The sequence below is a fragment of the Phaenicophaeus curvirostris genome, chromosome 1 (assembly GCF_032191515.1).
Source record: "Phaenicophaeus curvirostris isolate KB17595 chromosome 1, BPBGC_Pcur_1.0, whole genome shotgun sequence".
In the NCBI taxonomy this organism is placed as follows: Eukaryota; Metazoa; Chordata; class Aves; order Cuculiformes; family Cuculidae; genus Phaenicophaeus; species Phaenicophaeus curvirostris.
Genome location: NC_091392.1, coordinates 158,263,289 through 158,275,962, shown reverse-complemented (window position 1 = coordinate 158,275,962; position 12,674 = coordinate 158,263,289). Strand labels below are relative to the sequence as shown.

The 12,674-nt window shown below is 47.1% G+C and overlaps 1 protein-coding gene across 1 annotated transcript in view; it reads right to left on the bottom strand.

The window, feature by feature from the left end:
• CLYBL (citramalyl-CoA lyase) overlaps window positions 1–12,066 on the bottom strand; it is a 181,622-nt gene extending 169,556 nt beyond the window's left edge. Inside the window, exon 1 of the mRNA XM_069879094.1 lies at window positions 11,976–12,066. Coding sequence (XP_069735195.1) covers window positions 11,976–12,037 — 62 coding nt within the window. The 5' untranslated portion in view covers window positions 12,038–12,066. The remainder of the gene's footprint in view (window positions 1–11,975) is intronic.
• Window positions 12,067–12,674: the final 608 nt, after the last annotated feature.

Here is a 12,674-nt window from a genome sequence, read left to right as displayed (position 1 = left end):
TTGTCATTTAAACAACAACAACAACAAAACTTTGAGAAAAGACAAAAAAAAGGCATTATTTTGAGACTGAACTTTCTGTCTGCTGCACCTCATTTCCCCTTGTTTAACTATCTGTCCATACTAAGAACATTGCAACCAGCTGAGAACTTAAGTGAATCATATTAGTGAGATAAATTTTGGGACACAAACCAACAGGAGGCTTTTCTGTATGTTCAGAGCAGTAAAGCTGCTGTGGGACAAGGCAGGAGCAGGCAGCAAAGCAAGGGGGTGAGAAGGGAACTGGCCATTAACTTACCAATTCCAGGCCTTGGCTTTCTAATTGACAACCTCAGGGCTACTTTCATCACTTGTCGACTTCAAACCCACACTCAATTTTTCCTTTAGATAATGATGCAACTATAATATAACAGTGTTTCTGACATATTGCAGTGTGTAGCAGTAGGAAGATTTCCTCAGCAGCTTAGTTTAACATGAAAGGAAAAAAAAAAAACCAAAACAACTGTTAAATCGTTTTAACATCTATCAGCTTCTCAGAGAAACACATTTAAGAGGACAGGGTTCATCCTTCCAGTTTGCTGAACTCACTTTTTGGTACTGACCCAACCCAAAGCACCTTCAATTTTACTGCAATAAGACTACAAAGCGTGCGTTCCCATAGAAAGCCTAAATAAATGAAGCCACGAAAACTAGAAATTGGAGAACTTAAATGAAAAATATCACAGAAAATGTCATGAAAAAAACACCGACAACATGCCATCTAGAAACTGCATGTCCTTCAAAAAGAAAATACAGGAGTAAAGAAGTTACAGGAGTGCTGCCATGGATACATCCCTGCAGAGCGCTGGAAAACCCTGCCTCCTGTCCTCCTGCAGAAAACTGCATGGCTGCTGGAGGCAGCCAGACCATTTGTGAAGTGTAAGGTACTCAGGTATGTTTATCACATTTTGACCATAAATAAAAATAAATAAATTAATTTTATCAAGTAACAGCATGTCCACAGGCAACAAAGCACATGGCTTTAACATAAACAGTCACATAACTGCCTTTTAATAGTGGATATAAAGGTTCACGTCCTGCAGTCGACTCTGCAAAGGCCCCGGGGTCACAGCGAGCTGAGTGCAGTGTTTGGGGCCCCGAGCACGCCAATCGAGGCCACAAAAGCAGTGTTGGAAAATGCAATAATACCCATACGGATCTGAACCACAGCTGCTTCTCTGGCTCCTAAGTGATTGGCACAAGGAGGGATGACAGTTTGGATAGCATTCCACAGAACCAGTTGCTGCTGAAGATGTATGTAAACACACAGAGACTGAATTAATGCTGAATTAATAAAGCAAAGACGGCACGAACAGACCTGGTGCATAGTCAGCTCTTGTCTTCGCTGGAATTGACGCTCTGATGGTGCAAACTGGTACCCAAGCCACGGGACATTAATGAGGCTGTGACCTGTTGGCTTATGTTGGCTGGATTAGAAGAGTTCAGATGCAGCAATGTAAGATTACAGATACGGATGCTTCATTTCTAGGCAGCAATTGCTGTATTTTGGTCATAAACTTAAAAGTTGTGACTCCAACTCTCATTTGAGGATTAACAGCGGAGCACGTAGGGGAAGCAGTGCCTGCTCTGAGAATAAAACACTGGACTCAATGTTTCCTTGGGATGCTGCTCTAGTGCCTTTCAGGCTTCCTAGGTCCATAAAGCTGCAGTGTATTCTGTATTTAAAAGACCACGCTGCCTGTTTAGAGCCATAACAATTAGTTTTATGAAGACTGCATATGGTGGAATATCATCCACAGGTAAAGACCTCTCTTCATTTCAAGCATTTTGCATGCTGCTGCTCCTTCTCAAGCAGTAGGGAGGCAAGACCAAGCTCTCCTGTGCCTGGCCCACAGAATGGGCAAAGGTTGCAAAATATTATATTATATTATATTATATTATATTATATTATATTATATTATATTATATTATATTATATTATATTATATTATATTATATTATATTATATTATATTATATTATATTATATTATATTATATTATATTATATTATATTATATTATATTATATTTAAAAGGCAGGAGAAACTGATTTTATAGCCAAATCAGTATCTCAACGAGACAGTGGGCTGTAGCAGGAAAAATAATATGCCCAACAGCTGGGCACTACAACTGATAATGATGTTACTGGCATCATTGTCCAGGATGTTTTGGGGGCTTTTTTTGGACAAAACAGAGATCAACACAAGAAGTGTGAAAAAACAGGCTGTTACATTAACTTACAGGGGCAGGTGGTTTTCCATTTTTTTAAACTAAATCCCCACCACCTCTGCAATTTTGCCACTCCAAGGCTGCAGCCAGCAGTACAAACTGGTTTCCTTCCAGCGTTTGGAGTGCAGGTTTTACAAGCCTGTTTTGCCTTCCTGCAGGCACTTGGAGCTTATAAATGGCACCTTTCAGTGTCCTGAATTATGAAGGGCAGCTAGTCCTGAATTCTCCTGTCGCTTAATGATCTCACATAAAATGAGGTCCACAAAACTTTTATTACCACTGCAGTTCAAATTCGCAGGTGAAGAACCACGAGGGAAAGGATGCGGACGTGTCTCTTGCTTTTGCTCTCCTAATTTTCCAGGTGCAAGAAAGCTTCCCACTTGGGCTTGAACAATTAGTTAACTCTCAAAGTGACACCTGATCTAAATAAAAAGACTGCAGTATGCTACCCTGACAAGCACTAGGAAAATCCAAGGGGAAACCACTGGAAAGCAACACACACTAGCATCAAATTTAGGTTAAAAACATTTAAGCTAAAAGAAAAACTATCTAAGCATTTATTTATTGTCTTTTGTTTCCTAACTACTTTTATTCACTTATCACCACTAAGCATATCTGACACTCAAGAATTATACATAATACTTAATTAAAGCATGAATTGGTTCCTCCTCTTCTCCAGTAATAGCATCCAACATTTGGAAAACAGACTGTACCTCAGCAGTCAAAACAAAAATTCAAAAGCAAGTCTTTCCAAAAATATAAAGGATTTTGTTTCTTACAAATTACTTCTGCATTTATATAAAGATTTAACGATTCATGGCATGCCAAATACAGTGCTAATGAGCTTTGGGTTGTGTTTTTCATTTTTGTTTGAATTTTTTTTTCCTGCTAAAAACAATTACTAGAGGCCATTCAAGTGCCACTGCATAAACCAGGAAACCTAGTAAAACTGTAGGTAAAATTGGCATTTTGTTTCAAGCGTGGCTCAGGAGTCCAATTCGCTTGTTGGTGAGCTGCATATTTCAAATAGCACTTGCATCTCCTCCAAAAAGGAAGCCGGGTAAGACGCTTGCAAAAAAACCCACATTTACAACATTCATTAATGAAAAACAAAAATTAAAGAGCACAACCTCACCACTTAATTCCCGCCTTCCCAAAGGATGAAGCATGTTAGCCTCTCTGCTCTATTTTCCACTTTCCAGTGAAAGGCAGATAAATTAGCAGAAATATGAGGTCTTCATTCTTAGTACCTCTTTAGAGGCTACACGTGCCCACCAGAGTTTAGAAACCTTCCTGGGGAACATCACTAATCTTGCTTCTAACAGCACAGAATTTTGAAAGACTATCAAAGCATCATCCACTCATAGTGCTGCAAGTCATGATTTTTCATGACCCAGTTTCAAGAAACAAACAAACAAAACCCAGTGGAAATTATGCCAAATTATCTTTCACTGTCCAGCTAGGCAAATCTCTGCCCATCACAGCAACTAACTAGATACCAAGCATCATCCTACCTCCTTAATGACTCCATGATTCTATGAAATAATTCAAATCACCTTTCACACATGGTGTAGCGCTCCTGCCTGGCTGCAGCCGGGCTGCTGCCCATTTACACCATCACAAGACAGGTCACTATCCATCCCTTGGACTTCAGTCTTCCAAGTAACACATGTGTTACTCCAAAGGCTTTCAGATGACTTTTTAACTGACAACATCCAGGATGTTGGGGGTTTTAATCAATCATCATAGCTCTTGCCTACTGGCTGATAAAACTAAAGTTAATTAATGTCGCTGGAAAATAGAAATGTCTGTGACAAGCTAGTCTTGTTATGCCCATATTCAATATCTCTTGCTTTCTTTGAAGAGCATTTCACCAACTTAAAAAAAAACCATAAAAACAAACACCACCCCCAACAGACTGAGTGAATAAAAGATATTCACAGCAACTAATTCAACTTTCTCCCTAAAAATCCCACTGACAATATCAAAAGTGGGGAATCAAACCCCTTTATTACCGAGTCCACAGCAGATAAAGCAGCAATTGTAGTTATACAGTATTGGAAGTGTAGCTACAACATAGCATGACAGCTTGTTAGTGTTGAAAATATATAAGCTCTTTGTAATTGTGGCTTTGGAATGCCATCTGTCTTGAATTAACGTCCACCTGGGATCATGTTTCGATGACCAATATGGACAGATTACTGGAACTTTAAAACCTCGCTTTCTTTGTAATTGACATTTAAACTGTTTGAAGTTTCTCATTAAGTCCTTTTTTACAAATTAGGTGCAGATGTATAAAGCTTAATGTACAGTACTAAGGGAAATTAGGTCACCTGAAAGCTCAATAATAAAATGTATCAACTGTTTAAGTGCAATGAGTACATTAAAATTTAGAGATCAACTTTATGCCCCAAATTCTTCAGAGTTTCATCATGTCCCTTTCATCGCTGCAGAGCCCCTGATGCCAACCATTTTTAATTAAAATGGCAGAGAAGGAAGTGAATTTGGACAACTGAAGTGGATTTTGTGACAACTGATCAGCCCTGTCCCATAAAGGGGTGGAGAAGGCAAGGCAGGCAGATGCAGTGATGCCCTTTTCAGAGGGATGGGCAAATTCTATTTATACCAGCGATGCTAGGAGTTTTAAAGGGCACAGGGAGACTTGAGAGGTAAAGATAGTATCAAAGGTAAAATAATGGAGCTTAAGGGGACTTGTTCAACACTTCAGGGGCTCAGTAACCACACAGCTGACCTCCAGACCCACTTGCAGTCAAAGTTCTACAGACTTGCTACGCTTCACAGCCTCACAGGGCGGGAGGAGGAAGCGTGCAAAGTGCAGCGGCTGGAGAAACACCTCTGAAGGCTGTCTGACTGACAAATGAAGGATGAATCCAGTATTCCTCCTCTCCAAACAAGGAGGCTTGGAGCTCAAGAAGGCATGAGAAAGGGGTCTGGGAGAGGACACCACTGGGAGAGCACCTGAAGGTTAGGAAAGGGCTGATACGCAGGGAACAGGAGCAAACAGCGCACTTGGGTTTCACATGAGTACCAGTTCCCCAGCAGAAACCCTACAAAGCTCTCAGCATCAAGGGGCGTTTAGCTGCCAGAATGACTCTTAAGGCTTAAGAGAAGAGTACAGCAGCCTGATCTCCCCGATGAGCCCACTCACCCAGTCTTTACAATTAGCCAAGAAAGGCTTGAACAGGTGTATGAAGGCTCAGTGCTGGAATGCACTGAGCATTCCCCACGGGAACAGACATGCTTCTTCCCGGTGCAGGACCATGGAGCAGGGGTGGCATTGGGCCTCGAGACGGCATCCCGCAGTTGGTGGCATTTAAACTCAACACAATCAAGCAGGTTTGGTGGAAGGTCCATTAACCCTCTCTCCCACAGAAAGGTCTCCCGGGATAAATTAGGACAACGCCTACATAAAATGCACAACTGCAAATCCTTTTGGCACCACAGCTAGCATGTTGGTTCTTGAAATGATGCCAGGAGGCGTGCCCTGGCTCCCTGCTCCGAAGTACAGAGATGCAATAGAAGAAGCCACCTTCTTTTAAAAGCTGGCAATCAAGATGAATACGAAGTCAACCACACCTTTTTTTCTTGTGCTTAGACTAAATCACCTCCTCTTAAGCAGACTGTCCTCAGTACCACTAGTTATTACAATGATTTTAAAAGCTTTTCTGTCACATCCCCTTATGACCCTATTCCTTGCTAGAACTCTTTTTGCAGTTAAAGTGTAACCGTTCAGCTCACTACTTTTCTGCCATTTCCAACAAAGTGCCAAGAAGCTTTGCTGTGAAACCGGACAGGCATTTGTTTGTGGGGTGAGCAGCAGATCTCAACTGATGCCAGAATGGGACAGCAATGGGTTCTGGTTTCCTTACCCATGGCCTCCTTCTCCTTGTAGTGATAGGACTAGCGGCAATGGGTCTAAACTGGAGAGGGGCAGATTTAGACTAGAAATAAGGAGGAATTTCTTCACTATGAGAGTGGTGAGGCACTGGCATAGGTTGCCCAGGGAAGCTGTGGATCCCTGGAGGTGTTCAAGGCCAGGTTGGATGGGGCCCTGGGCAGCCTGATCTGGTGGGCGGTGTCCCTGCCCATGGCAGGGGGGGTAGAACTGGATGATCTTTAAAGTCCCTTCCATCCCAAACCATTCCATGATTCCATGATTCTGTGCTCAGCAGCATCTTCTGTTCAAGGGGAAATTCAGAGAAAAAAATATGCGTATTTTTCACAGGTACTAATACTAAACCAGCCCTATGTAAGCAAACTGCAACATCTGGGAGAGAACAAAATCTGAGCAGTACAGCACAGGAACAATGTCTTCCAGGAGGGGACAGCCCTTTGCATTTGCAAAGGGGAACAGGACAGAAAAGTAGTCTGTTTGCCTCTCGTACCTATCGAGAAAGGATTCTAACAAAAGCGTATTTGTTCCCAATTCTGTTTTGCTCATGTGCTTTATGAATCCAGCTTTCACTGGATCCACAAAAGCAGGTACAGGATCAGGCAGGACCATCCAGAACTGCGTTAGCTTTAAGCAGACTAGTCAGGGTGCCAGCGGTGATTAGCTGGACACACTCAGCTTTGCACCCTGCTTCTCATTAGCATTAATTAGCTGGCATCATACCTCTGCTGCTGCCAGGATGAGAACTGGCTCAGGCAGTAGTTTCACAGTCCTTAATGTTGAGTATGGAGTTGCCAGAACACACAACGGGGATCTTATGTCAGTCTCGTGTCTTTCTGCCAAGGGCAGAGGAGAGTGGAGACCTGGTTAAGCAGAAAGCTGGAGCAGGGTGGGCAGGCAATGCTTCGTTTGGCGTGAGACCTGCCAGCGTAACTTTAACCTGCCAAAAATGTTTGAGTGAATTTTAAACACCAGATCTAAGGCTTAGTTTTGTAACGTGCTTTGCCTGACCTGGCAGCAGCAGCTGATGAAACGCCCCATCCTGCACACTCCAGCACATGTGGCTCCGTGTTGGTGACTACAAGGTAAACTGAGGCTCCATCAGGTCCATCCCCAGAGAGAGTGGTGTTCCCCTCCCTCTCTGATGTGAGCCGCTATCAGGTTCTCAACTCACCAACAATGCGACACACATGAGTTTAGGTGAACCCAAATGATCTTGTAGAAAAGCAGATTCTGCAGATACAGCTGAACAGTTCTGCAGATAAAGTGTTTTTATCACTAGAAAGTCACACTTTCAAATAAATATCACCTCAAGGCCATAATCTCGAAAGACACACTTAAAAACGTGTAGAACATAAAATGAGTGATTTTTTTTTGATAAAGGTTCGGGAAAGAAATCCCTCAGAGACTTAACACTTTATTGATATTCTTGGTTATAGCTCTACACAAGTCGAGCAGGATCAGCTACTGGCAAGGAACACGGTTCACATCTTTCCATTTAAACATTGCAACAAAGAATAAAAGTATTTCACAACTAACAAAGGGGAACCTTTAAATTGCTAGAACAATTTCAGCTCTCATTGCATTAGCACCCTCCAGTGTCCAATCCATGAAAACCAACATCATCACTAATTTGACAAGTACACACCAATTTGCCGTGTGAAACACAAGCCGGAGCAGCGGTGGATTCCTAGGAGGGAAGACAGCGATTGGAGATGAGAGATGCAAACTCCCAATGCTATAAGTTTTAGATGGCACAGGCGCAACCCCTGAACAAGATCTGACAGACGTTTATTACTCTTCTCAGGCTCCTTTGTTCCTAGCAATCATGCTGGTGTCTGCACCTTTGGCACAATGCACTTCATATATTCTGTACTCTGAATGGAATACCAGAGTGGAATACATGGTATTTTCCATACAGTGCAGCACTGTGCTGAAATGTGAGCTTAATGATGCTGCTTTTGATTGATTTACTATAGGCGTGTTGGTATAGATCTGACTGGAATATGACATGTAAATAAATACAAGTGAAAAAAGCTCTTGTGCATGCATGAAGCACACGTGCACTTTGCTAGCTGAGGGAAAACAGATGATCATGCTCCTCTCCAGTATGAATATTCAGAATTCCTCATGATCAGAAATAGCAAGGCATAACATTTATGATTCTGCATCAATATGGGGGACAGGGGAGAAGGCAAAAGAAAAAAGACACATACATGCATGCATCTTCTCCAGAAACAGGCTGTAAAAATAAACTGAAGGAGGCAGGCTGAGAAAATGACCATGGGTTCTGTGCACGACAGTGTTACTGTGGGCAAGAAGGACCGATGTGGGCTTTATAGGCTCTTCAGACTGCCTCTAGCATGGCACAAACCAGTTCAGCTGTCCCTGGGGTTCCCCAAGAATGCCATCACCAATATTATGAGTTCACGGTAACATCTATGTCACAGTTGTAATAGACTGCACACTGTTTTGTCAGTCGACTATAAAATATTTACAGTATCATGGTCTCAGCAGAGGATGCAAGAATTCAAAGCTTTAAATATTAAAATGAATTAACACTTGATTGCCTGCCTAATATCAGTACTAAAAAAACTGCTCCCTCCCAAGATGTGCTGGTGAAAACCTCCCCTAAATCAGCACAGAACCAGCCATCAATCACTCTAGCAGAAGTCATTCTCTGCCCACAGGTAATATATGGGCAGGCATCTGCAGGCAGAAAGCCGGGCATCAAAACCACACAGATATCCAGGAGAATGGTGTGGTGGAGCCCTCATCTTATATCACAGAATCACTAGGTTGGAAAAGACCCCCAGGATCATTGAGTCCAACCATTCCTATCAAACACTAAACCATGCCCCTCAGCACCTCGTCCACCCATCCTTTAAACACCTCCAGGGAAGGTGACTCAACCACCTCCCTGGGCAGCCTCTGCCAGTGCCCAATGATCCTTTCTGTGAAAAATTTTTTCCTAATGTCCAGCCTAAACCTCCCTTGGCGGAGCTTGAGGCCATTTCCTTTTGTCCTGTCCCCTGTCACTTGGGAGAAGAGGCCAGCACCCTCCTCTCCACAACCTCCTTTCAGGCAGTTGTAGAGAGCAGTGAGGTCTCCCCTCAGCCTCCTCTTCTCCAGGCTAAACAACACCAGTTCCCTCAGCCGTTCTTCATAAGGCCTGTTCTCCAGCCCACTCACCAGCTTCATTGCTCTTCTCTGGACTCACTCCAGAGCCTCAACATCCTTCTTGTGGTGAGGGGCACAGTATTCGAGGAGCGGTCTCACCAGTGCCGAGTACAGAGGGAGAATAACCTCCCTGGACCTGCTGGTCACGCCGTTTCTGATCCAAGCCAAGATGCCATTGGCCTTCTTGGCCACCTGGGCACCCTGCTGGCTCATGTTCAGTCGCTGTCAACCAACACCCCCAGGTCCCTCTCCTCCAGGCAGCTTTCTAGCCAGACTTCTCCTAGTCTGTAGCACTGCACAGGGTTGTTGTGCCCCAAGTGCAGGACCCAGCATTTGGCCTTGTTAAACCTCATGCCATTGGACTCTGCCCAGCGGTCCAGCCTGTTCAGATCCCTTTGCAGAGCCTCCCTGCCCTCCAGCAAATCGACACTTTCACCCAGCTTAGTGTCATCCTTAGTGTCATCTGCAAACTTACTTAGGGTATGGCCTATGTCACACAGAGCCCGATTCTGCAAAGTGACCTGCATGGGGATTGCGTATTTACAATGGAGCTGTCATCCTGCCCAAAGTCATGCCCTGGCAGCTCTGCAGGAAAGCACCCGATGATCTCACTCCCTTTACAAGTGGATACACGTTGCTTAGAGAACCCTCCCTCATCTCCCCAGGCCCGGTAAACACCACCTCTCTGGACTCCCAAGGCCCCCCCAAGCCCAGGCTGAGGGATGATGAGGTGGATGTTGGTGTCTTCTCCCAAGCAACTAGCGACATGACAAGAGAAAATGCCCTCAAATTGCACCACTTTGACTGGATATTAGGTAAAAATTCTTTACTGAAAAAGTGGTGAAGCACTGCAACAGGCTGCCTTGGAAGGTGGTGGAGTCTCCATCCCTGGAGGTGTTCAAAAAACATGTAGATATGGCACTTTGGGACATGGTAGTGGGGCGCTGATGGTTGGACTAGATGATCTTAGAGGTCTTTTCCAACCTCTATGATTGTATGGCTGCTGACAGCGCCGCTTCTGCCAACACCACTGCCTGGGCCTAGCTCCACCACTCGGCTCCATCCAGGCTGGTTTATCAGCAGGGGAGCTGGCATGGTATTATTCTAAACATGGGAACTCCCTCCCACCCCATGTTTTCGATGGGAGATGGAGCAGGGCAGCCATGAGAAGCACACTGGGTGGGAGGCGCCAATAGGGACAGGACAGACCCAGCACTCTCCCTGGGCAAGAGAGGTGCCAAAATGGAAAACCAGGAAAGGGCAGTTTTGTGCCAGCAGGTGAAAACTGATTTCTCTTCCCACATCCCTCATGTGCTTGCACGTGGCAAATATCCGTGAGCGGGGAGGGAATGAAGGGTCTGGGGGTGGGAAGGATAGTCCGGGACTCACCCCTAAGACGTTCATGGAATCATAGAACAGTTTGGGTTGGGAGAGACCTTAATGGTCATCCAGTTCCAGCTCTGTGTCCCCCCAGGTTGCACACTGCCTCATGCCCACAGTTTGCGCTTCCAACCAAGGAATCCTTTTGCAAAGGATCCTTTTTTCCTTCATTTTGAGCAAGTCAAAGCACTTGCTGCATTTGAAAGCTGCTGGTTTGGCAGCACTTTTTATGTATGGAGCATGTGCAGTTGTTAGCACGTCTCAGTGCATTGGAGAATATATTATGTGTCTGTCTCCAAAAACAAATGCACACATCTGCAAATTCACCGTGCTGCAGATCGGGATGTTATCGTAAGCTGCTCTGCTGAGGTTGCCCATTTTTTTCTCTGCTGAAGGCAGCCTATCTGGCTACAAATATCACAACGGAGATTATGATCATAGAATCATACAACGGTTTGGGTTGGAAGGGACCTTAAAGACCATCTAGTTCCAGCCCCTCTGCCACGGGCAGGGACACCTCCCCCTGGACCAGGCTGCCCAAGGCCCCATCCAGCCTGGCCTTGAACACCTCCAGGGATGGGGCAGCCACAGCTTCCCTGGGCAACCTGTGCCAGTGCCTCACTGCTCTCACAGTGAAGAGTCTCTTCTTTATGTCTAGTCTGAATTTTCCCCCCTGCAATTTAATGCCATTGCCCCTCGTCCTATCACCATAAGCCTTTGTAAACAGTCCCTCCCCAGCTTTCCTGTGGCCCCTTCAGGTCCTGGAAGGTCGTTATAAGGTCTCCTCGGAGCCTTCTCTTCTCCAGGCTGAACAACCCCAACTCTCCCGGCCTGTCCTCGTACGACTCCAGCCCTGTGATCCTCTCTGCAGCCCTCCTCTGCGCCCGTTCCAACAGCTCCATCTCCTTCTCGCGTTGCGGATTCCAGATCCAGAGGCGACAGACAACGTCCTCCCGGCTGCTGCCCGGGATCAGCCCGCAGGGGAGGCGGCGTCTCCCCAATGGGCCCCTCTCCCCTGGGATGGGATGGGATAGGATAAGATGGGACGGGATGGGGGCGGGGAGCAGAGGAGGGAGGGGCGGCGCCGGAGAGAGAAGGGGGGGGGCGGGGGGGGGGTGAGTCCTCTGGCCACGCCCCCTCCCCGCGCGCGCGGCTTCCCGCGGGTTGGGGTCGGCGGGCCACGCCCCCTCCCTCCTCACACCCCTCGCGCGCGCGCGCGGCTCCCCGCGTCACTCACAGTCTCCGCCTCCGCAGCCGCAGCCCGGCCCGCGCGAGGAGCCACGCGGCCGCCGCCATCATCCGCCTCCTCCTCCGCCGCCTCCTGCGCCACCCCCGGCCCCGCCCCGCGCCGCCCCCATTTGGCGAGGGCCGGGGGGGGCGTTTCCCGCCAACGCCTCCCCGCGGCGCTGATTGGCCGGGAGGCGGGGCGGGGCGGGGCGAGGAGGCGGGCCACGCCCCCCACGTGGCCCGCGAGCCGCGGGGGCGGAGCCAGAGTGTGACGTCACGGAGGGGCGGGAGCTCGACCGGGGGTGGGGGGATCCGGGGGGAGGGGCGGGGATCGCGTTGAGCGCAACGAGCCCGAAATCGGGGTCGGGGAGGCGCCGCTCCGCGCCTCCAGCGTCCTCTGAACCCCGGGCGGGGCCGTGGTGGCCGCGCTGCTGTGGGAGTTCGGGGGATGGTTCGGGTTGGAAAGGGCCGTGAAGGGCTTCGGTTCCATCCTTCTGGACAGAATCGGTCGGGGCAGTTACCATTTTCAGTAATGGGGGGGCGACGTGACTGAGAGCCGCCCTGCGGAGAAGGACTTGGGGGTGCTGGTCCATGAGAAGCTCGACATGAGCTGGCAGTGTGCGCTCACAGCCCAGAAGGCCAACAGCAGCCTGGGCTGCATCAGAAGAAGTGTGGCCAGCACAGTGAGGGAGGGGATTCTGCCCCTCTG